This window comes from Podarcis tiliguerta (genome assembly GCF_965153285.1).
Source record: "Podarcis tiliguerta genome assembly, chromosome: 7".
Classification (NCBI taxonomy): domain Eukaryota; kingdom Metazoa; phylum Chordata; class Lepidosauria; order Squamata; family Lacertidae; genus Podarcis; species Podarcis tiliguerta.
In genome coordinates this window covers 13,360,236-13,386,073 of record NC_139540.1, presented here as the reverse complement: position 1 = coordinate 13,386,073, position 25,838 = coordinate 13,360,236, and the positions used below count along the sequence as shown (strand labels likewise).

Here is a 25,838-nt window from a genome sequence, read left to right as displayed (position 1 = left end):
CTCAGGATAAAAATTGTTCGAAAAAAATAAATAAATACATAAATAAGGGTTGGCGGGCATATCGGACAGGGCCTTCTCAGCAGTGAAACCCAGTCTCTGGAATTTCCTTTTCAGGTAGGTGTGCCTGGATTCCTCCCATTCTGTTTCAAGGTGGATAATTAAGGGCATCCATCTCTACCAGGCTTTTTAAAAATAAAGATTGAGTTTTCTGTTCCCCAACTGCTTCTTATTTTTCCTAGCTTCCTAAAATCCTCAATTTTAAACTTGTTAGTTTTGATAACCTCTTAATTATGACAGCTGAATTATGCATAATCTCCTTAAGGCGTTGGCACAATATCTTCTTATATAGAAAGAAATGTAGGATGTCATCACGCTCTGCAGTTTGTGTGCCCGACAACCCTAACTCCATATAAGGCGGCTGCTGATGTTCCCATTGTAACTGGGACCTTCTAAACACAAAGCAGGCACTATTCCACTGAGTCATGTGATTCCCAGCAGATGTTCACCTTGCTATCTTTCTGGGAAATGCTAGCCAGAATCAAGAATGGTCAACAACGTTCAGAATACCTGTATCTATAGTAGGAAACCAGCATTCTCTCTCGCACCTCCCCTTCAATTTTCTGATCGATGACGAGCAACATGACGCCATACAGATAAAGGGCTTCACACTACAGTGCGGGGGGGGGGGGGGGAGAATAACAATATTGTGCTCATTGACATCAATAGTTTCAAAGGCCAAAAACAGTGCTGCCTAGCAGATTCAATTCATTCATTATTAGTAAATTGCTTAGGTGATTCCACAGCCAGGACGATCCAGCAAATCACTTCACCTGAATTAACACGATAATCCAATCTCTTGTTTTTTGCCCAGGCAAGTCTGCACAGAACTGCGGAGCAGGCGAGTCTATTATTGCACAGAAGCCGGAGTGCTTACCAGCAGCTGTTTGCCATCCTCATTCAGCAGCACCGTTTCTATGGTTTGCTGGATGTAAATTCCTTCATTGAGGTCATCTAGATATCTAGGAACAGCATAAAAATCAAGAATAAGGTCCAGTCGTTAATGGCTTACCAGCTGCAACAGATCTCCTTCTGAACACCAGTTGTTGGGAATCGCAAAAAGGGAGTGTGCTGCTGCGCTCAGGCTGTGTTTACTGGTTGGCCACTGTGAGAACAGAGTAGCCTTTGGCCTGACCCACCAGGGCCATTCTTAGGTAAGGTTGTCTAGCCCTAAGAATAAGGAGTATCTATGGGAGATGTCTCACGACAGCTAGGACAGAATGGATTTTATAGCTGGGTCGAACAGCGTATCAAAAGATGGATAGCAAGGTTGAAGCTAGGAATACATGCACGACCTGCCACGGTGAGGTGAACTCAACCTGCATTTCCTTCAGCTTTTGTGATGTATTTGTACAAACAGTCGGCTTTCTTACTGGAAATAATAATAATAATAATTTATTATTTATACCCCAGCCACTCTGGGCGGCTTCCAACAAAACACTAAAATACAATAACCTAAAGTAAAGGTACCCCTGCCCGTACGGGCCAGTCTTGACAGACTCTAGGGTTGTACGCCCATCTCACTCAAAGAGGCCAAGGGCCAGCGCTGTCCGAAGACACTTCCAGGTCACATGGCCAGCGTGACATCGCTGCTCTGGCGAGCCAGAGCCGCACACAGAAACGCTGTTTATCTTCCCGCTAGTAAGCGGTCCCTATTTATCTACTTGCACCCAGGGGTGCTTTCGAACTGCTAGGTTGGCAGGCGCTGAGACCGAACAGCGGGAGCACACCCCACCACGGGGATTCGAACCGCCGACCTTTCGATCGGCAAGCCCTAGGCACTGAGGCTTTAACCCACAGCGCCACCCATTAAAAGCTTCCCTACTCAGTGTCAAGAATAGGGAGCTGGGTCTTAAGACCTCCTACCTTACCAATTTTTTTTATCTCTTGTAATACTTTCGGGATTGGCTCTGTTGGGTCTTCCACAGATATCACCATGTTTTTATATTGTCCCTGTCCCTGTCCCACTCTTACATCTTTAACATCTTATTTTCAGCGCCAAGACTTCTAAAAACTATTATAAACAACAAAGGTGACAACGGGCAGCCTTGTCTTGTTCCTTCGGTTATTTTACAGTTCTCAGTCAGGACATTATTTAGTATCACTGGTCAATATATATATTGCTTTGACGCCTTGTATTAAAAGTGTCTCCACAACTCATATATTCTAAGACTTTAAACATAAAATCCCAGGAGACATTATAAAAGGAATGCAACCAGGGCTATCGTTATATGTCAAGTCAGGCAATGATCCCAAGTTCAGGGCATGTTTTGCATGTCTGCATGCACAAACACAGCATTCCAGACACCAGCCCATTTGCTTTGCCCTGTAAAAATCAATGGGCACCATTTTGAGCAAAGCCCACCACAGATTGCAAGCACATTTTTTGGCGAAGCCTCGCTGATGCCACCAGCACATGCAAATAAGCTAAGTTTCACAGCCATTGTCTCTTATTAACATTTAGCTGTAGCTAAACCCACCTCTTCAGTAGCTTGCACAGGGCTTACGGTCCACTGACATTGTCTTTGCCCAAAATATGCCCCAAATACCATCAACTTCTGAAATAAGATTGGCAGCACCAAGCAGCAGGTCCTTTTCAGTTGTGGGCCCCAACTCCCCCATCTACATCCCTCTTAGCTTTTTCAAAGGTATTTGAAAATGTCATGTTCTCCTCAGCTGTTAATGTAATGCTGATGCCTCTTCCCTTTTAAAAAAACAGTGACATTGTGCATTGTCTGTTTTGAATTAACTGCTACAAATGATTCTCAGGATCGCTTCCAACGCTATAATTCAACGATTCTATAATCTAATTTTCTTGCGATTTTATATTGCCAGTTGCTGAGGCCACACAAGCTTAAAAAGTAAGAAAAAAAACAGAATCAAAGTTTCAGGGAGAAAGGGGGAAGAGATCACAGGTTTTGGAGCCAGCAATTACATACCTGTTTAAGTCAACGATATATTTATGAACGCTTTGGAAAGCCAGATAGAATCTCGTCAAGATTTCTATGTTGTTCTCGCGAAATTCGTCGTCTAGATCCTGGAGGTCAGGTTTGGCTTCCAATTTCCCTTCCCATAGCTCAGGTCCCTGCGATGAAGAAACAATCATTTCGACGAAATGTGGAATAAAGAAAGGACCATCTTATTATTTGCCAAATATCAATGTGCACTTGCTGTGAATTACTGTAACGATAAGTTTTATTATACATGCTTCACCAGAAAGTTCCAGGGCAGGTTACGGCAATAAAAACACAACATTCAAAACAAATTAGAATCACAACTAGGGTGGATGCTAAAAAATACTCCTGTGTCGAAAGCCAGTTTAAAAAAATGCATTATCGGCATATGAGGAAAGTTGCATAACTGAAGGTACCAGATACAGCTCTTTAGGGAGGGAATCCAGCAAGTTAGGGTTATCAACAGAGAATACCCTCTCCTGGGAGAGTCTGTAGGAAAGGGGGCAGTCGTTCAGATCTTTGGGGCCTACATAATTTAATCAGTTTTAATCACTTTAAAGAACAGAGAGCTTAAATATGGCTTCAGCGAAGCAAAATTTCTTAATAATAATAATTTTTTATTTATTTATACCTGGGCTCAGGGCGGCTAACACCAGTAAAATTACAATAAAAATGTAACAGGGAAAAGGAAAAAAAACCAAATTAAAATACAGATTAAAATACAATTTAAAATGCAGCCTCATTTTAAAAGTAGCCCATAGATCAAAACCATAATGGGAGGGAATCATAAGGGTCAGACTGAGTCCAAACCAAAGGCCAGGCAGAACAGCTCTGTCTTGCAGGCCCTGCGGAAAGATATCAAGTCCTGCAGGGCCCTAGTCTCTTGTGACAGAGCGTTCCACCAAGTTGGGGGCAGTACTGAAAAGGCCCTGGCCCTAGGTGAGACCAATCTAACCACCTTGAGACTTGGGACCTCCAAAGCGTTGTCATTTGTAGACCTTAAGGTCCTCCGTGGGGCATACCAGGAGAGGCGGACCCATAGGTACGTGGGTCCTAGACCACATAGAGCTTTAAAGGTCAAAACCAGCACCTTAAACCTGACCCTGTACTCCACCGGGAGCCAGTGCAGTTGGTAAAGCACTGGATGACTGTGATCCCACAGCAAGAACCCTGTAAGGAGCCTCGCCGCGGCATTCTGCACCCGCTGGAGTTTCTGGGTCAGCTTCAAGGGCAGCCCCGCGTAGAGCGAGTTACAACAATCAAGCCTGGAGGTGACCATCGCATGGATCACTGTGGCCAGATCAGGGTGAGAAAGCTATTTACCTTGAAATAGCTGAAATCAAATATAATATCTCCATATTTCTGCTGATCAGCCTTGTTTCTGAGTCGGAAAACACCCGGAACGAACTCGGAGAGTCTCAACAGTTCGGCAATGATAGCATTTCCACAAGAGACAATTCTGAGAATGGCCTGCCCGCAGTGATTATTTTCCGCTAGGAAGTCCACCATGGCGAAGAATGGTATGATTCTTCCAAAAGTATCTTTTCAACCCAAGTTTGTACTTTCACACTTTTAAGTTATCTGAAGGAAGATGCATTGCTGAGAGCTCCATTAATGTACCTGAAAAACATCAACCACCGAACATATTTGACATTGCGTATTCATCATTTCGCAGTTTATGATGTGTTCCCATTCCGCTACCCAACACATTTTTTTTAATTACAAGCCTGTTCTTAAAATATGTTTTTCTTAACACCCTGGAATAGGATTTCACAGCATAAACAAAACACCTATTTCTTAAGTCATTTGAGCAACAGCAGCACACTCTTCTCTGAAAAATAAGTTGAGGACACTTGCTTAAAATGAAATGCGGCCCATTGGATAAAACAGGTAAAGAGCTGGCAGCCCATGAGTTGTTATTAGCGCCCCCCAACGTTTTTCTTTCTTTAAAAAATGGCTTTGTTAAGAATGTCTCTTTAGAAGTGGGTTATAAATATGTTTTATAGTAAATTTTATCCAGCAGGGCTTAGGAAGCAAAAGAGGGAGAAGAAATGCCCCAAACTAAAAATATGTTGGCATTCTTAGCTTTTTACAAGAACTGTATTTGATAAAAGATTGATTTCTTAGCGCCATTTTGAAGCTCTTCCTCTTACTTTGCTTTTCACAACAGCACTTCCAAGCTTTATTTCAGGAGGGTAAAACATGGACCCACAGTTATACTCACAAGGAAAATGAAAAAAAAAAAGTGTTTTCAAGTTGCAAGAAACACTCGGAGCAACAACAACAACGACGTGTGTGTGTGTACACACACACATATAGATAGACATATCTATCTATAGACATATAGACATATAGACATATCTATCTATAGACATATCTATATCATAGACAATCTACGAAAGCAAGTATACATATAAATATATACACATGTATATATATATATATATGTATATACAATGGATGCTTGGGTTGCAAAAAAAAGCACTGAATAATAATACAGCGGTACCTCGGGTTTAGGGATGCGGGTGGCACTGTGGGTTAAACCACAAAGCCTAGGGCTGGCCGATCAGAAGGTTGGCGGTTCGAAACCCCGCAACGGGGTGAGCTCCCGTTGCTCGGTCCCTGCTCCTGCCAACCTAGCAGTTCAAAAGCATGTCAAAGTGCAAGTAGATAAATAGGTACTGCTCCGGCGGGAAGGCAAACGGCATTTCCGTGCGCTGCTTTGGTTCGCCAGAAGCAGCTTAGTCATGCTGGCCACATGACCCGGAAGCTGTACGCCAGCTCCCTCCAATAAAGCGAGATGAGCGCCACAACCCCAAAGTTGGTCACAACTGGACCTAATGGTCAGGGGTCCCTTTACCTTTACCACGGGTTACATACACTTCAGGTTAAAGACTCTGCTAACCCAGAAAAAGTACCCCGGGTTAAGAACTTTGCTTCAAGATGAGAACAGAAATTGTGTTCTGGTGGTGTGGCAGCAGCAGCAGGAAACCCCATTAGCTAAAGTGGTGCTTCAGGTTAAGAACAGTTTCAGGTTAAGAACAGACCTCCGGAACGAATTAAGTACGTAACTAGAGGCACCACTGTAATAATTATCTTTAGGCGCTGGGCAAAAACGTTCCTCTTTAACCAGGCCTCTCCTAACACTGCATGAATTTTATAAAAAGGCAGAACAGCCATACCACCTATTCCATGATTCTATAACCTAGTTTGTGTTTGTTTTTGGAAGGGGAGAATTTTGCAAAGCCTGCATTTGCAATGCTTTTGGGAGAAACTGCCCCCGGGTTTCCTGTTCCAAACACGGAAGCCTTTGCAGCGGAAAGTGAGAGTCGTCGCGGGGGCAGCACCCGTATAATTAGAGCCTCGTTAACCCCCCCCCCACGCAAACAACCATTGTTTACCCCCAGGGCCCCCTGCACTTACACGGCTTGCAGATGGGATCTTTGCAAAGGGAGGCAGCGGCGGCGGCTCTTCTTCTGCAGCCCCGTTATTTTGCAGAGCCCAGCAGGTCTTTCGCAAGCAGCAGCAACGCCCCGGGTCGACCAGCCCTTGGGGCGAAAAAGGGAGAGAGGATCAGGATCCCGGAAACGCGAGGGGGCAAGGGAAGGAGCTCGCAGCTGCCAAACGCAGTCGGTGCGGCAAAGCCTTCCTCCCCGCCTCGCATCACATGAGGGTTTCCCGGGTCATGTGAACAGGCGCCGGCTGATGATGAGACGCGCGTTTCCCGCCGCTGCCCCACTTCTCCCCACACCCGCAACCCCGGGGATACATGCGCCAGGCAAGCGGGGGGTCGGCCGAGGGATTCAACAAATAAGAATAAAATAAGAAAAAATAAGTGATCTGCGCAAAAAAGGAAAAGGGAAAAAAAAGTGGGAGGAGGATGCATCCTGCCCGCCTCCTCTTTCTCAGGAACTAAAGGGGAGGAGAGAGTCAAGGGAGCGGAGTGGGTGTGTATCTCCAGTCATTTGTAATCGCTGTCTTTTAAAACTTATTAAATAAGGTATAAAGACATTTGTTTGTTTTTAAAGTATAAAGAGAGAGGGGTGGGAACGTGCCTTCCAAGAGGACAGATTTTGCGCGGCGCAATTTTTGTTCTATGATTTTTATTGTGATAATGCTATTCTATGATATTTTATTGTTCTTAGATATGCTGCAAATGGCTGGGGAAACCCAGGCAGGTGGGCGGGGTATAAATAATAATAAACGTTGTTATTATTATTATTATTATTATTTATTAAGTTCCCTGCCCCGAGGAGCTTGCAGTTCTGCCCAGGAGGTGGAGAAGCCGCGGGAGTCTTCTTGGCCCTCTTCCTCCTATAGAACCTAAATTCGTGGCAACAAGTTGTTGGTAGTAGTTTGAAGGGGTGGGTGGGGAGGAATTTATTTATTTGTTGTTTTGTCGGCCTGTTTATAAACCACGACTTTTCCACAAGTTTCCATGTGCTCATGTTTGTTACTGCTTTGCTGCTTGGATTCTGGACCCTTGGAATCACAGTTCTGAGTTTAGGCCCTGAAGGCAGGATTGAATCTTGGGTGGTTTGGTTTTGTTGTTGTTTTTGCTTTACAGAGATTCTCCTTTTATGTATTTATTGGGGAAGCTGGCCTTCTTTTTACAATACTTCTAACTGCGTGTAATCAGCACTGTAGAAATTTATGTGTACACACACACACACACACACACACATATATATATAAACACCAAAATGATTTATAGAACTGTGCAGCCTGAGCACAGTTAAGAAAAAGAGGTAAAATCGGCCTCCTTAAGAAAAAGAGGTCAGAATAGGCCAATATTTATGTGGACTGTCCCCAGATCAAGTTTGCTTCTTCAGGTTCTCAGTTTTTAACCTAGCTCAAGGTTGTCATCTGAACTAACCAGATCAATCACGTTTTTATTTTTCAGTCCATGAAAAATACGATTTGAGAGCCCTCTTGCCTCAAAATGGCAATTAGACATAGTGTTTTGGCGACTGCAACCTTGGTTTAAGAAGCCATTTGGGCCCTAAACTTCAAATGTTGAGGATAGTGCAGTATAAAATTATTATATTTTAATTTGCGGAATACGGATAGGTATTCAAGGTCGTGGGCTATTCTTCTACACAGTTCTGCACGACGTATGGTTGTGAACAGGGATTTTCGACTGACAAATAGGAAAGATGGGAAAAGGGAGAAGTTTCTTTGTGTTGCGGAAGATATGAGTGTTTGTCTCAAATTAGACGGAATATAAATGAGATTGACCAGGCGGCCCTGTCTTTCGGGAGACAGGAAAATGTGTTCATGAATGTGCATTGCACAGTGGCACAGTGTCAGAACTGTAAAAACATATGTTTTATTTTTTCAGGAAACACGTTCACAATGTCTGGGCGCTCTGCGGTCTCCTTCAGCGCTGTGGATGCCTGCCTTTCGTCTCTGAAAACCTGCCAGTCCAACATAAGTACCGGAATGGACATTGCTACAACTGTTGCTCTGGACCTTGTGGAAAGTAAAAGTGAGTTGTGGGTTTGTTTTGTCTTTTTGGAGTGGCTATCATTTGTGCTGTCGCTTTATTTTCTTTAAAGAAGAAACCCAGCCAGGTGGGTGGGGTATAAATAATAAAATTATTAGTATTATTATTATTATATTCCACCACATCTGGAATATTGTATCCAATTCTGGGCACCACAATTTAAGAAGGATGTTGACAAGCTGGAACATGTGCAGAGGAGGGCGACCAAGATGATCAAGGGTCTGGAAACTAAGCCTTATGAGGAATGGTTGAAGGAGCTGGGTATGTTTAGCCTGGGAAAGAGGAGACTGAGAGGAGATAAGAAAGCCATCTTCAAATATCTGAAGGGCTCCCATATGGAAGATGAGTAAGCTTGTTTTCTTCTGCACTGGAAGGTAGGACTCGAACCCGTGGCTTCAAGTTGCAGGAAAGGAGATTCAGACTAAACGCTCGAAGAAACTTTGACAGTAAGAGCTGTTCAGCAGTGGAACAGACTCCCTTGGGAGGTTGTTGAATCACTTTCCTTGGAGGTTTTTAAGCAGAGGTTGGATGGCCTTTTGTCATGGATGCTGTAGTTGAGGTTTCTGCATTGCGGTGGGTTGGACTAGATGACCCTTGGGTCCCTTCCAGCTCAAAGATTCTATGATTATAAAGCTTTAGTTGAGTGTTAGAATGCAAATGGGGCCCTGGATAAACGTTCGGTGCCTCCAAACAGCAGTAGCTGTTTAGCTTTGTTAAAGTGCACTTCAGAGAAGTCATAGTGTTCTTTCCTGACAGGTAAATTCTCCCCCCTCCATTGTGAATTGCATTTTGAATGACAAATCAGAACCAGACATAAATGTGATCAGGAATGTGGTTTCTTTTGTGCTGCAAAATGCAAGCTCAGTTCTGATTAAGGCTGGGTGATACCGGGTTTTCAACATTGCGCTATACCCCACCAGCTAAACATCGCAATATATCATGATGTCTGAAAAAAGGATGCAGCTTTGTAGAGGCATTGGCTGGCGTCGCAGTTTTCCCCACATTGCGGTTTTTGCATAGCATACATGCATCATGATTTGTGGTATATTGCCATGTCAAAAATTATGAAACCAATATCATGATAAGGACTTCAGATCGGTTTTCGACAATATATCGCCCAGCCCAAACACACACCATGATTCATGATATATTGCCAGGTGAAAAAATTATGAAACCGATAATCGCCATATGGACTTCAAACTGGTTTTGGATGATATATCAATATATCACCCAGCCTTCGTTCTGATGTAGCTTTCCCTGGTGTTTCTATGTTCAAAATAACTGTTTCTCACTGGGCATGGGTATTTAAGCTTCTAAGGGTTAGTCATTGTGTAGAAAGATGCCCACTTGCATTGAAAAGTCAGAATGCTGGGTGCACAGAACTGACTGTCACTGTGTGTTCAGATTAGGCTTGTGTGCTTTTGACTAGCTGTTGGTGGACCCCCACATGGATAGGGGAGACTGTCTATGGAGGTTTTAGGGACCTGCCCCGGGAGGGTTTGCCATCCTTCAGTGGTATCTTGGTTCTCAAACATAATCTGTTCCGGAAGTCTGTTCCAAAACCAAGGTGTACTTTCCCATAGAAAGTAATGCAAAATGGATGAATCGGTTCCAGACTTTTAAAAACAACCCTTAAAACAGCATTTAACATGAATTTTACTAACAAGACCAATGATCCATAAAATGAAAGCAATAAGCAATGTACTGCAGTCACACAATCAATCCATCAGTAGCTGAACTGGGTTCCACACAGTCACAAAAACAAAACTAAAAGAGCCGCAAAAACAAAAACTCAAAATAAATAGCAAAAACTGACAGACCTCAGCATAACACTCAAAATGGAAGCGTGGCACTCAAATCGGAAGTGTAACACTCTTATGGAGCACATTCTGCTTCCAAAAAAAGTTCGCAGACTGGAACAGTTACTTCTGGGTTTGCAGTGTTTGGGTTCCAAGTTGTTCAAGCATAGAGGCGTTTGAGAACCAAGGTACCAGTGTACACAGTTTCCCTAATATGCATTGTACTGGGACAGTTTGATTGCCGCACAAGCCAAGGGTGGTTTTGCAAGAGGGGTTTAGATAAATTCATGGAGGGCAATGCCATCAATGGGCGTTGGTCGAGTTGGCTGGATGTTAACCAGCCTGGGGTCAGAGTTCTTGGGGAACAACAGCAGGAGAGGGATATTATGCTTGTGGAAACTCGTATTGTAGCCCAACCTCAAGTTGGGCCCAAACGCAGCCCTCCAAGCCTTTTCCCCGGCCACGGACTTTGATTCATGTCTTCCTGTTAGGATTCTTGCTCCGTGTTGGCAGTCGTGGGATTGTTTTCCATCACATGATGGTGTATGTTTTCATTTCTCAGTGTGGGAAGTGACGAAGACAGGATGTTTATCTTACTGTGTTCCGTGCTGTGGGACTATTGTCCTTTGTTTCTTTCTCTTTGCTGTCTGATGAGAAAGAGGAAGGAGCTAAGTCAGAAAGCTCCGAGTGTATTATATGTAAATAAAGTAGATTAGCCAAAATGCTGTGCTACTGAGTTCCGTTACGCAAACTGCGAACACTCTGCTGTTCCTAAGCGTGCTATTGCCACTTGGTATCAGTCGCTGGGATGTTTGGGCTGGAGAAGGCTTTAGAAGCTCCTGAACGACAGACCAGGAGGGAGAGAACATGTCGGTCAGGCGTGTGTCTCTGCCAGGGTCCTACATGCAAGTAGGACGATCCTAACACTTCCTTGAGCATTTTTGCCTGGCTGGAACGTGCCCTTTAAAGACTTGTTCTTGGCTTATGCTGTGGTCTGGTTGGACACGGAGAAATGGTGGGAGGAACCAGCTGGGGAGACCCCAAGGGAACAAGACTTGGAGCCTGGGCATTGGTGGTGGGATGGCGATGGTCAGAGGAAGAAGATGGGGAGGAGGAGGTGTTGGAAGCTGAAGAGGTCACAGGGCTTCGTGAGCGGGGAGAGTGTGTGGCAGAGAGAAGTCTGGAATCAGAGGCAGAAGCTGAAGCAGGAGAGTAGGAGGAGGGAGGCCAAGAGGCAGAGGTGAGTCCGACTGCTGAAAAGTCACAGGGGTTGGTCAGAATAAAGGACCTTGGCTCCCGAATGCCTTGGGAGTTAAATGTTCTGGCTCCCGAATGATCGAAAACCGGAAGTGAGTGTTCCAGTTTTTGAACGTTCTTTCGGAAGCCAAACATCTGACAGGGCTTCCGCGGCTTCTGATTGGCTGCAGGAGCTTTCTGCAGACAATCGGAAGCTGTGTTTTGGAAGTCGAACGGACTTCCGGAACAGATTCTTTCAACTTCCGAGGTACGACTGTATAAACGTCTGCTAAATGAGCCATCATAGGGCAGTGAAAATTAGTCTCCCGCCAGGTGGATTTGATTTAAATCAAATCGTTTTAAATCACGGTTTAAATCATGATTTATATCACTAGTCGGTAAGACTTGATTTAAATCTTTTTTTAACAGAAAGACTCATTCTTGCTGGTATAATCTTAATATTTACAACCAGATGAAGGTTTCATTTTTGGAATAATAAATTTTCAGAGTACTTTTTACAGTTATATCAAAAATGACTGGTTTGGTTACGCTATTAGAAATACACAGACAGATAATTATGAAATTATTGTGAGGTTTAATAAGTTAACTGTTTATATTTGGACAACTTTTCTGCTGTACTTTTTATTGGAAGGAAGGAGACGATCATTTCCTTCATAACAATTTAAACAATTTATTTAACTAAAACAATAACATTGTAGCATATGTTTCCATGTTTGTTAACTGATGTGGTTAAGCATTTTTAAAAAAACAAAAACAAAACTTAGACATGAAAAATTTAAAACAAATCCTTATTTCCTGATGGAATAGCCTTTTGACTATAATGTAACTTAAATAGAAAAGTATCTTTAGAACGGTTTTTTCCTCCAAAAACATTTTATTTAGCGTGAGGGGGAATGTCAAAAACCGTGTCGTTGCACTCCTTGCTTTGAGTCAACTACGCGCTTTGTGTGTGTCTCTGTATCTCTGTGTTGTGTTTGTATATATATTACTTATACACACACACACATAAATAATATATTTACTTTGTGTGAAAATGACTAATTAATAGCAATGACCCACCCTGCCACCACGCCAGTTTCCAAGAGGAAGACAGTCAGCAAGATTTAAGAAGCCGAACCAGCTGGAACAAATTAACGGGCGAAAAAAAGAAAACACAGCTGACGTGTGTGTTCAGTCTGGAGTAAGAGAGATTCCTTTATGTAAATATTACGCCTCTCTAGCCCTCCCTGTGTTAGTCACTGCCCTTTGTGTAAATCCTTCCAGAAGGGGGGGAGGCATACCGGGGTCTCTCACTCACTCTCTCCCCCCCCCCGCCCCACAGCCATAATCCAATATGTTTAACCGCAGCAGTCTGTGCAAAGGTTGGTGCCTACTGAACAGACCCAAAGGGAGGAAAATAATGTTGTGCTTTGAAAATTATTCTGTCTGCACAACTGTTTCTGCTTGTTGGAAAGATTGCTGCCTGTCCCCCGTCCCCTGTGTGCCGTTTTTGGGGGTGTCCCGACCCCCCAGAGCGGATTTGTGGGTGGCGCATGAAGAAAGAGGAGTTGCGGAAGCCCTGCTGCACAGTTATTATTGTCATTTACAGTGGTACCTCAGGTTAAGTACTTAATTCGTTCCGGAGGTCTGAAACTGTTCTTAACCTGAAGCACCACTTTAGCTAATAGGGCCTCCTGCTGCTGCTGTGCCGCCGGAGCCCGATTTCTGTTCTCATCCTGAAGCAAAGTTCTTAACCTGAAGCACTATTTTTGGGTTAGCGGAGTGTGTAACCTGAAGCGTATGTAACCCGAGATACCACTGTATTAAATTTGTTTGCTGCCTTCTGTTCTATGCTCCCAGGGTTGTCCGCAACTATCAGAACTCCTTGCACTGGCTTCTACTGGCGGGGCAAGTTAATAATAACAATATTTTTTTTTTATTTATACCCCACCCTTCCTGGCTCAAAAACTAGGCTCAGGGTGGCTAACAACAAATTTAAAACACTTAATTGTAAAAGCAGCATAAAATACAGTATTAAAAACATGAATAACAATAAAATTCAAAATTCAGAAATCAATTTAAGGGAAAAAAGTATTAGATAATCTCCAGGACTAGCTGGCTGAATTGGTCCTACTTGGGCCAGCAAGGAGGCCAGGGGAGAATTAGCTGTGAGGTCTCAGAGCAGGTGATCTTCATAAAAGGGGAGGGGGAGGGAAGAAAAGGGAAATAAAAAATCAGGCTGAATTCAAACTAAAGGCCAGGCGGAATAGCTGTGTCTTACAGGCCTGACGGAAGGAGATTAAATCCTGCAGGGCCCTGGTCTCATGGGACAGAGCATTCCACCAGGTCGGAGCCATCACTGAGAAGGCCCTGGTCCTGGTGGAGGATAGGCTGACTTCCTTAGCGCCCAGGACCTCTAAACTATGGTTATTCATGAACCTCTTTCTCGCTAAACAGTGGCCAGCTGGCAAGCTTATTACAAGCAGGGCAGCATATTGACCCCCTGCCCATCTTGTTTGTCTCTGACGTCTTGTTTGTCTTTGTAGAGTCATATTGCCTGTGAGCAGGTATTCTTCCTCACAAAGACAGAGGACAAATGCATGGCGAGAGATCTGAAACTAGCTTTAGTTATGGAAAATTAAACAGCATCTGCATCTCTTCTGCTGTAGATTTTGTGGCAGCTTTAGAGAGCTGTTTAGCACAGTGGTGTGCGTGCGTGAAACTCATCCCCAGTCTAAATCAAGGACTCTTGCTTCTTCTTTTCATTTAGAATTAAAACATCAAGAGACTCAGCTCAGTCGGCAGAGCACGAGACTCTTTTTTTTTTTTTTTGCAATATTTCATACTTTATTTATTGAGTTTTTCCAAACAAATCATACACCATATAAAGTTCAAAGAAAGAAAGAACAAAATACACAGATTACCGATTAATACCAAAAGAAAAGAAAATAAACAAAACAGATACCTTAAGTTACTTCCCTTCATCTCGGTTCAGGTTGTATGTCCGTCCTACCTTTCCGTGGTCTCTATTTTCACTCTTTTTCTCTACTTCACAGATTTTATATCTCACCTACTGTAATTTTGATATTACCCAGATTTGTTTCTGTATATGTTATGAATTTATTCCAATCACTAATTTTTTTTTTACTTTTTTGATGCCTGATTTTTTGTGTCATCTTAGCTAGTTCTATATATTCAAACAATTTAGTTTGCCATTCTTTAACCGTTGGTATGTTGGGAGTTTTCCAGTTCTGCGCTAACAATATTCTGGCGGCTACCGTTGAATATAAAAACACCGTTTTATCTTCTTTTTTAATTTCCTCACCGACCATACCTAGCAAGAAGGCCTCAGGTTTCTTGGGAAAAGTATATTTCAAGATCTTTTTTAACTCCTCATAAATAAATCCCCAAAACCTTTTTACTTCTTCGCATGTCCACCACATATGGTAGAAATCACCCAGAGCATGAGACTCTTAAGCTGAAGGTCGTGGGTTCGAGCCCCACGTTGGGCCAAAGAATCCTGCGGTGCAGGGGGTTGGACTAGATGACCCATGTGGTCCCTTCCAACTCTGATTCCACGATTCCGTTGAGAATCTCCCATGCCTCATTGATCTGTGCCCAGGGATGGGGAAGCTGAATTCTTGGGCCTCTCCTCAGGCCATATTTCTCACCAGCGGCACTGTGAACAACCCTTGAGTGTTTTTACTTGGCTAGAATGTGTCCTTGATCTCTTATTACTGCTTCTTACTTGCTGGGGTGTAGACTGGGGAGGGATTTGTGTCACAATGGCTTTGGCCCAGTATACCTGAAGGAGTGTCTCCACACCCATTGTTCTGCCCGGACCCTGAGGTCCACCACCAAGGGCCTTCTGGCGGTTCCCTCACTGCGAGAAGTGAGGTTGCAGGGAACCAGGCAGAGGGCCTTCTTGGTAGTGGCACCCGCCCTGTGGAACGCCCTCCCACCAGATGTCAAAGAGAAGAACAACTACCAGACTTTTAGAAGACATCTGAAGGCAGCCCTCTTTAGGGAAGCTTTTAATATTTAACAAACTACTGTATTTTAATACTTTGTTGGAAGCCGCCCAGAGTGGCTGGGGAAACCCAGCCAGATGGGCGGGGTATAAATAATAAACTATTATTATTATTCTTGTTGTTATTAATAATATTAATGTGTGTAGCAACAAGCCTGCTGTACAAAGGTAAAATTAACTAGAAGGGAATGGGACTGGTGATTTGGGCCCTAATTTGCTTTAAGGTCTTCTCCTTATGAAGATTTCTGTTTCTTTGAGTGGAGATATTGGCTGTGTGCAAACATCGTAATCAATTAAGGTTTATTATGACGGGAATGAAGACCCTAGTGTTTCCTTGGGGGTCATGATGTTCCCCTCTCCTCAGGCAGTGCGGTCGCAGGGAGGAGATAGGAAATTTTCGCTTTCGTTTTCAATTTAACCCCTGTCCAGCGTTGCATCCAAACCTTAAAATGTGGTTAGTAAACCGTGGTCTGAGATTAACTTGTTTTAACCAAACCATAGTTAAAACTAACAAGGGTTAGTTGGGTTTGCACAATACAGCAAGTTGTGGCTAATAAAAAACCCCAAAGGGAGCTTCTGAACTGTTTCTCGTGGCAGTACTAGACAACGGGAATGGGGGAGGCTAGGTTTCTGGTAAACAATGGTTCTATTATATAGCAAAATCCATTTTTTAAGAAATAAAAAATAAACTCCTGAAATCTGTGAATACAGTTGTACCCCGGATCCTGAACACTTTGGTACTCAGACGTTTTGGCTCCTGAATGCCGCAAACCTGGAAGTGACTATTCTGGTTTGTGAATGTTCTTTGGAACCCGAACGTCTGACGGGCCTTCCGATTGGCTGCAGGAGCTTCCAGCAGCCAATCGGAAGCCGCGCTTTGGTTTCCGAATGTTTTGGAAGTCGAACGGACTTCCGGAATGGATTCCATTCGACTTCCAAGGTCTGATTGTACTGTCCTGTGTGGCTAAGTTATAAAAGGCTTATTCTTACTCTTAGTCTTAATCTTATTTAGAAGCATTCTTATTCTCACCTATCCTTGCATGAATAAATGTGACAGTTGAATTGTTGCTCGTCTCGCAGATCAGGTTGAGGTCCCTTTTGACTTTGTCCTCATTCTGGTTCTGCCAGTGACTCATTTTCGTACCCTCAAGGGAAGTCGCTTAATATTCTCCATGCCTCTTGTTTCCCATCTGAAAAATCAGATCCCTCCCATTACCTGTGGTTTCATCAACGCTTGCTAGAATTCTGCTGGTTCCTGTATGTGCATTCAATTCAATTCAAGGTTTCTTCCTGCCAGATTTTAGTGTCTGATAAACATCCTACATTGTTTGCTTGAAGTGCTCCTGCTAGTAAGCACTATTCAGTTAACACAGAGAGAACCAACTTCTAAATTTTCATTCGCCCCTTATTATGAATCTTCATTACTTATAAAATGCCTCTTAAAAAACAAGAACAATTATTCTCCTGATTCTTGCTGTTTCCGGGAGCAGTTGGTCCGATAATATAGTTGACATCACCTGGCAAGAATGACATCTCAGGTGTGCTGAGGGGCTGAGGAACAATTCTGCAACCTCAAAAGATTCCCACAGCAGTGCAATGGGTCCTTCTAAGAATGCTCATGGTATATTAACGCAAATAGCCTTTATGTGAAAGCCTCACAGAAGCTTATTAGAAGAGTTCAGACAACCTGCTTCATGCATTAAAACAAGGCTCCCCATTTTGTGTTGTTGTGGGAAACAGCCGTAGCTCAGTGGCACAAGGGACGTGGGTGGCGCTGTGGTCTAAACCGTTGAGCCTCTTGGGCTTGCCGATAGAAAGGTCGGCTGTTTGAATCCCCGCGACGGAGTGAGCTCCCGTTGCTCTGTCCCAGCTCCTGCCAACCTAGCAGTTCGAAAGCACACCAGTGCAAGTAGATAAATAGGTACTGCTCTGGCGGGGAGGTAAACGGTGTTTCTGTGCGCTCTGGCTTCTGTCCTATTGCGCCAGAAGCGGTTTAGTCCTGCTGGCCACATGACCCGGAAAGCTGTCTGTGGACAAATGCTGGCTCCCTCGGCCTGAAAAGCAAGATGAGCACCGCAACCCCATAGTCGCCTTAGACTGGACTTAACCGTCCAGGGTTCATTTACCTTTACCTTAGCGGTGGCAGTACATCTGCCTTGCATGCAGAAAGTCCCAGTAATGATTCTCATAATTTTTAGGTAGGGGCTGTGAAAACCCTCTGTCTGAAATCCTTGATTCCACCTAGGAATGAACTTACAAATGCAAATTTTTCTGCAGAAAAATAAAGCAATGGGAAAGGTTTTTGTTTATAGAGTTGCCAGGAAGAGCTAGATTTATGTGCATGAAATGGCAGGAGGGAGGATAGTAAGTTTCTCCAATATGCAGTGATGGCTGCAAGGGTGTTACTGGCACAAAAATGGAAACAACAGGAAATACCGACAATAGAGGACTGGAGATTAATGTTGTTAGACTATGCTGAATTAGATAAGATGACTGGAAAGATTAGATACTTAAGAGACCAAAAGTTTACAGAAGACTGGGGAAAATTTGTTGAATATCTGGAGAGCATAAGTGAAGGTCAAATAACGCTAGAAGGTTTTAAAAGAGCACTGTGAAAATATGAGAGATATTATTAAAAAGAAATAGAGGGAAAAAGACTTAAATAATGACAATATTAAAAAAAGGAAATGCGTAAATTAAGAATGACTACGAAAGATTTACGGAAAAGCTGAAGGAAGTCCAAAAAGAAAGATTTGGAAAAAATTGGATGTGAAACTAATGTATGTTTTTTGTTGTTGTTGTAAATTAATAAAAATTATTTATATAAAAAAAAGAAATGGCAGGAGGCACATTTTTTTCTGTTGGTTTTGATCTTCTTTCTTCCCTCTTTGTAGCTGATAGAAAGGGACAGGCCAGGCTCTGGCAAAGGAGAGTATTATCTCTGTCCCAGCCTGGCTTCTGTGTTCAGTAAATGTTCAATATGCGGTTGCTTTTCGGTTGTCGTCTCACTTTTCTTCCACACGATGGCACACTTTCCATCTTCCTGGTTCAGCTTTTGTCCAAAACAGTCATGATTAGTACCTGTTGCTGCTGTAAAAGATAAATTCATCATATTCTTGAAGCATTCCCCTGCTTTTCCTGCCCTGTGCTACGAAAAGGCCAGCTGGTCAATTAGATGTAGTGGTCCATATGGATGCTGCTTCCAGATTCTTACATCGGATGGGATGAATGGTCGGAAGTGGAAGTTCTGAGAGTCCCGTAAATGCAAAGTTTTTAAACATTTAGAATGCTACCCAACTATTTTGCTCCCCACTGGTAAAAAAAAGTAAAATTAAAATTTTGAGTATGTAAACATGTATGCATAGCATGGGAGAACAGTAAGCAATAACAGCATGCAGCACAAAAAAAGTGTATTAAAAGTTATTTCTTGTGATGCTTCTCTTGGGACACATTTCTGCACCTGCCTGTTTACTGTGCAATAGCATGTTTCCCCCTGCATTTCTATCTCTTAAGGCTTGTGTTTCACCTTGGGCAGTACAGTGGTACCTCGGGTTTCAGATGCTTCAGGTTACAGACTCCGCTAACCCAGAAATAGTACCTCGGGTTAAGAACTTTGCTTCAGGATGAGAAGAGAAATCGGGCTCCGGAGGCACAGCAGTAGAAGCCAGTGCAAGGAGTTCTGATAGTTGCGGACAACCCTGGGAGCATAGAACGGAAGGCAGCAAACAAATTTAATACAGTGGTACCTCGGGTTACATACGCTTCAGGTTACAAACGCTTCAGGTTACACACTCCGCTAACCCAGAAATAGTGCTTCAGGTTAAGAACTTTGCTTCAGGATGAGAACAGAAATCGGGCTCCGGCGGCACAGCAGCAGCAGGAGGCCCTATTAGCTAAAGTGGTGCTTCAGGTTAAGAACAGTTTCAGGCTAAGAACGGACCTCCGGAATGAATTAAGTACTTAACCCAAGGTACCACTGTATACCAATTTATCATGGGAGGCATCGGCCGACTTTGCGGTTTCCCCCAAATCGAGATTTAAGTTCTTAACCCGAGGTACCACTGTAGTACATATTCCCACAGTGCATTTGAGGGTGGCGTTTCAGCAGCCGTCTATCTGCATTTGCTGGTATGTCTGTAACTTTGCCTATCCATTCACACACGCATGTCAACAAATGCTCCCACGGTAGGATGAAGCGTGCTGCTGCGATACTGCCCCGCACCCTGAACTTACAAAATGAGTGTGTTTAGTTGTTGGGGGGTAGCCAATGTAGTGTTCCCCCCTACTAGTGTTTCCTGGACTACAACTCCCATCATCCCTGACTTTTAGCCATGCAGGTTGGGGCTGATGGGAATTGGAGTCCAGCAACATCTCCCAGGCATTTCCTCGGCTGTCCCTTTATTACACCAATGCCACAGCAGAATGTGCAAAATGAAAGTGCATGCAAACTTTCCGAGAACGAGTACTACATCAGCTGTCCTCCTGCCATCCCATAATTTACTTCCCTGGCCCTGCCTTTTATCCCGGGGGATGGGGGAGGCAGCAGAGATATTACCACGGCTTTCCCGTTCTTCGGACTCCAGTGATGCTGTGCCAGATACCATTCTGCTGTGTGCGGGTTTATGCCGGATTAGAGGAGATGAATAAGGAAACGGATAAAGTCTGTAATGTGCCGAGGTGCTTAGCTTTGCATTCAGGAGTACGTTCCCCTGTTGCTAAAAAAAAAACACCTCTGCCCTTGTTTTAATTATAACTCCATTCCCTTCTGCAACGAGGCGCGGGTGTGCCCTGAGATAATATAAAGGACGTACTTCACCAAACTCATTAGTTTTTCAAGGCATCTCACGGGTAAAAACTTGACCTTGTTAAATCTGAATCAGGCTTTCTGTGACAGTATGTGGGAGTAATTCTTCACCCAGTCTTATTAGTTTCAAGGCTACTTGGGAGCAATAATGCATAATGGAGGAGATAGATGCCTGACAGGGAGATTTCCCCAGCCTCCTTGGCCTGGAGGGTGTTGGCTGGCCTCTGCTAGGAAGACACCAACATAGATAACTTCTTTTTCTCGATCTCATTCATACATGGACTGGGTGTCTTGAGTGTATGGTTAGGACCCTAGCTACTGTTGCCCTCACCGTAATCAGTCTGGAAAAGGAGCCTTGTAGGGCTGGGCGATATATTGATATATTGTCCCAAACTGATTTGAAGTCAATGTTGTGATAATGGTTTCATAATTTCATCAGACCTGGCAATATATCGCGGATCCTGGTGTGTGTGTGTCTTTGTGCTACGCAAAAATCGCAATGTGGGGAAAACCGCGAAGTCGGCCGATGCCTCCCATGATAAATTGGTATACAGTGGTACCTTGGGTTAAGTACTTAATTCGTTCCGGAGGTCTGTTCTTAACCTGAAATTGTTCTTAACCTGAAGTACCACTTTAGCTAACGGGGCCTCCCACTGCCGCCACACGATTTCTGTTCTCATCCTGAAGCAAAGTTCTTAACCCGAGGTACTATTTCTGGGTTAGCGGAGTCTGTAACCTGAAGCATATGTAACCCAAGGTAAACACAATGTTTAGTTGGTGATAGATCCAGTGTGGTGTAGTGGTTAAGAGCGGTAGACTCGTAATCTGGTGAACCGGGTTCGCTTCCCCGCTCCTCCACATGCAGCTGCTGGGTGACTTTGGGATAGTCACACTTCATTGAAGTCTCTCGGCACCACTCACCTCACAGAGTGTTTGTTGTGGGGGAGGAAGGGAAAGGAGAGTGTTAGCTGCTTTGAGACTCCTTCAGGTAGTGATAAAGCGGGATATCAAATCCAAACTCTGCTTCATCACAATGTTGAAAACCTGATATTGCCCATCCCTAGATAATAGCTTAGCGGTAGAACACATGGCATGCATGCGGAAGATCTCAGGTTCAATCCTTGGCGTCGCCAGTTAAAGAAAAGTCCAGGTAGCAGATGACTGGAAAGATTGTGTTTCTGAGACGCTGAAGACTGCCAGACACAGTAGACAGTTCTGGGCTGGGAGTACAGCCAGGGTTTGACCTGGTATAAGAGCAGCTTCTTGGGAAACTGGTGGAACATCAAGGCAATCAATGGGGAGTCTGAGAGAAGCTTTGTCCTTGCCTGAGGGACAGTAAATCACACAGTTCAGAACAGGAGCTAACTCTTCATTAGAGAAAAAACACAATCTTCACAGACTTGGCTGGGTTTCACGACTAATGAGCATAGCGGCTCATGCCCTGTAGGTCCTACAAAATGAAAAAGGTTGCTGAGGCTAAAAGTCCCTGCCACCCCACAGCCATCTGTCTTCTCCTTTCTAGGGCTTCTTTCAAGCAATAGGAGACTGGGCCTGTATGAAGCTAACTTCTCCCCAGCGCTTTTCATGCCTCTTCTGGTTCTGGGAGACAAGTGGTGAAGGGAGCTTGTCGTGGCAGGAGGGGGAGACACCTGCGGCTCTTCTCCAGCCGGACTCATCTCTGCCTCTTGGCCTCCCTCATCCCTTTCTCCTCCTTCATTCTTCTGCCTCTGATTCTTCTTTCTGCCACAGACTCTCCCAACTCATGGAGCCCTGTTACCCGCTTCCAACACCTCTTCCAAGTCTTCTAGATCATTGTCCCACCACTACCTACGGGGCTCTGAACCTTCTTCCCTTGGTGGTTCCCCAGCTGGTTCGACCCACCATTCATCTGCATCCAACCAGTCCATGACTGGTTCCTCAGACTGAAAAGCCAGGTGATTGCCGGACCATTATACAGCCAAGTGGAATCCTGTTGGGATGGGCCAACAGGCTGACCTCCAGATGTTGTTGGACTACAACTCCCATTGGCCACAGGCAGCACTGTCACTAGTTGGAGATGATAGGATTTGTAGTTCAGCGATATCTGGCTGGCCCTGGTCATGGATAACAGAAGCTATTCCGTGCTGAGAAAGCCAAGCCATGCTGGGTTATCCTGTCCCATGGCTATACCCCTTGATTTTTCTTGCAGTAGAGATGTCTCCTGAGAAATCTCTACGTGGGACAAGAAGCTACAGTTAGAACTGGATATGGAACAACTGATTGGTTCAAAATTGGGAAAGGAGTACGACAAGGCTGTATATTGTCTCCCTGTTTATTTAACTTATATACAGAATTCATCATGCGATAGGCTGGGCTGGATGAATCCCAAGCCGGAATTAAGATTTCCAGAAGAAATATCAACAACCTCCTATATGCAGATGACACAACCTTGATGGCAGAAAGCGAGGAGGAATTAAAGGACCTTTTAATGAGGGTGAAAGAGGAGAGCACAAAATATGGTCTGAAGCTCAACATCAAAAAAACGAAGATCATGGCCACTGGTCCCATCACCTCCTGGCAAATAGAAGGGGAAGAAATGGAGGCAGTGAGAGATTTTACTTTCTTGGGCTCCATGATCACTGCAGATGGTGACAGCAGTCACGAAATTAAAAGACACCTTCTTCTTGGGAGAAAAGCAATGACAAATCTAGACAGCATCTTAAAAAGCAGAGACATCACCTTACCAACAAAGGTCCATATAGTTAAAGCTATGTTTTCCCAGTAGTGATGTATGGAAGTGAGAGCAGACCATAAAGAAGGCTGATCGCCGAAGAATTGATGCTTTTGAATTATGGTGCTGGAGGAGACTCTTGAGAGTCCCATGGACTGCAAGAAGATCAAACCTATCCATTCTGAAGGAAATCAGCCCTGAGTGCTCACTGGAAGGACAGATCCTGAAGCTGAGGCTCCAATACTTTGGCCACCTCATGAGAAGAGAAGACTCCCTGGAAAAGACCCTGGTGTTGGGAAAGATGGAGGGCACAAGGAGAAGGGGACAGAGGACGAGATGGTTGGACAGTGTTCTCGAAGCTACCAGCATGAGTTTGACCAAACTGCAGGAGGCAGTGGAAGACAGGAGTGCCTGGTGTGCTCTGGTCCATGGGGTCACGAAGAGTCGGACACGACTAAACGACTAAACAACAACAAAAGCACTGCTGGTTGAAGGAATAGGGACTGGTCTTTAGAAAGAGATGAGAATGGATGTTGGCTTGGGAAATACTTCTTTGCATTGTTCCCTCTTTCCTCCTCACACAGAAGAGTGGCCAAGAAACGCTAGGGGCTTTAAAAATAAAACATGAAGGGCCTATGTTTTAATTGTGCATCTGTGCCCCATGGGTTTGCGAGCTTAGGCCCCTATTTAGAAAACGGAATAAAGCAGAGAACACAATAAATCTTCTGATGGGGGGGGGGGTAAAGTGAACTTATGCTGTTAAAACTCAGATGAAAGCAATACTAAACATCTCCTAACGACCGAAGGGCGCTGTTATTATGAAATGGTTTATAATTAACCTCTATAAGTCTTACTTAATTGTGTTGCGAGAGACTAAAGCAGGTTTTAAATCAGTTATTACACAGCCCAGCGAGATAAATAACACAAACAGTTCGATGAGTGGGCAATAACCCTTAAGGAAAATGATGTTTTCAGGGGATGGGAGCTTGCTTCAGGTGTCTGAAGGGAGCAAGCGAAACCGGGCCTCAGCCAGGGATCTGATGCAGCAGGCAGACTTGGATAACATCCTCACTTACTGGTTAAGCTCTCCTTAAACCAAACTGTTTTGGAAGAAAGCCTGGCTTTGCAAGAGGTTTAAGTGGGGGACTTTGACCCTGGTGCAAAGTAAATGAGGGTCAGAGTCAGACTCAAGCAGGTGAGGCCAGAGAGTCATCTGGAGGAATTGACTTGGACGGAAAAGTTGGCTTAAGGCCTGGTGTGTCTCCATTGACTTGTAAGCTCAGCTGGTGCTTTCCTCTGACCTAGAGGGCACCTTCGACCCAAAGAGCCTACTCTGTGTGACCCGTGTGTTGGTGATACAAAAAGCAGGATATTTCAGCTCAGTGGAATAGCAATGGCTTTGCATGGTGCAGGGGCACATAATAATAATAATAATAATAATAATAATAAAAAATAAATAAATAAATTATTATTTGTACCCCACCCATCTGGCTGGGTTTCCCCAGCCACTCTGGGCAGCTTCCAACAAAGATGAAAAATACACTAAAATGTCACATATTAAAAACTTCCCTAAACAGGGCTGCCTTCAGATGTCTTCTGAATGTCAGGTAGTTGTTTATCGCTTTGACATCTGGTGGGAGAGCGTTCCACAGGGCGGGCGCCACTACCGAGAAGGCCCTCTGCCTGGTTCCCTGTAACTTGGCCTCTCGCAGTGAGGGAACCGCCAGAAGGCCCTCGGAGCTGGACCTCAGTGTCCGGGCAGAACGATAGTAGTAATAATAATAATAATTTATTTGTACCTCACCCATCTGGCTGGGTTTCCCTAGCTATTCTGGGCCATAGCTGTCAACGTTTCCCTTTTTAAAAGTGAAATTCCCTTATTCCGAATAGGATTCCTCGCAAGAAAAGGGAAAAGTTGACAGCTATGCTCTGGGCGGCGTCCAACAAAGATTAAAAATACATTAAAAAGTTACATTAAAAACTTCCCTGAACAGGGCTGCCTTGAGATATCTTCTAAATGTCAGGTAGTTGTTTATTTCTTTGACATCTGGTGGAAGGGCGTTCCATAGGGCGAGTGCCACCACCGAGAAGGCCCTCTGCCTGGTTCCCTGTAGCTTTGCTTCTCGCAGTGAGGGAACCACCGGAAGGCCCTCGGCTGGATGATGGAGGTGGAGACGCTCCTTCAGGTATACTGGGCCGAGGCCGTTTAGTGCTTTAAAGGTCAGCACCAACACTTTGAATTGTGCTCGGAAACATCTTCAATTCCCAACATCACCAGTTAAAATAGGTCTGCAAGAGGGCCTGGGGAGGACCCCTGTCTCAGGGAGCTACTGCCAGACAGAATGGACAGTAGTGGATTAAACACTGTGATCCACTGTAAGTGTATGTCCGTTTACCATATGTAGAACTAGCTATCAGTTTGTAATCATGTCCTGGAATCTGTTCTCGGTCTGATAATAGCCAGCTGAAATCGGTAGCCGCAATCAAGAGTGCCTGCCAGATATGTGCAAACATCTGGGGGAGCCCAGGCAGATGGGCAGGGTATAAATAATAAATTTTTATTATAATTTTTTATTATCTGGGTAACATTGGGAAAAAACGCCTATGAATCTACAAATATGGGAGAGTTCGAAAGCGGGCGGTAGCCGCGGCTGCTGCAATACTCAGATGTTTGTTTATGTCAGCCAGCCTCCCCCCGCAGAGAAACCTAGAAACTTTAGTTTTGGAATAGGAACTTGGGGA

General features: G+C 44.2%; 2 protein-coding genes across 4 annotated transcripts in view; one reads left to right on the top strand and one right to left on the bottom strand.

The window, feature by feature from the left end:
- WASHC5 (WASH complex subunit 5) overlaps window positions 1–6,668 on the bottom strand; it is a 42,445-nt gene extending 35,777 nt beyond the window's left edge. The window contains exons 1-5 of one of the 2 annotated variants that reach the window (XR_014513741.1): window positions 6,435–6,668; window positions 4,335–4,631; window positions 2,997–3,142; window positions 935–1,019; window positions 568–668 (exon numbers count right to left, since the gene is read on the bottom strand). Coding sequence is in view for 1 of the 2 variants with exons in the window: in XM_083450418.1 (XP_083306544.1) it covers window positions 568–668; window positions 935–1,019; window positions 2,997–3,142; window positions 4,335–4,520 (518 nt within the window). In the remaining variant the exon portion in view is untranslated. The remainder of the gene's footprint in view (window positions 1–567; window positions 669–934; window positions 1,020–2,996; window positions 3,143–4,334; window positions 4,632–6,434) is intronic. The other variant, XM_083450418.1, reaches the window with a different exon arrangement.
- A 176-nt stretch (window positions 6,669–6,844) lies between these two features.
- The window catches only part of NSMCE2 (NSE2 (MMS21) homolog, SMC5-SMC6 complex SUMO ligase), a 210,686-nt gene continuing 191,692 nt past the window's right edge, over window positions 6,845–25,838 (top strand). Inside the window, exons 1-2 of one of the 2 annotated variants that reach the window (XM_083450754.1) lie at window positions 6,845–6,958; window positions 8,353–8,499. In XM_083450754.1, the coding sequence (XP_083306880.1) occupies window positions 8,367–8,499 (133 nt within the window). In that variant the 5' untranslated portion in view covers window positions 6,845–6,958; window positions 8,353–8,366. Of the gene's footprint in view, window positions 7,012–8,352; window positions 8,500–25,838 lie in introns of both variants that reach the window. The other variant, XM_083450753.1, reaches the window with a different exon arrangement.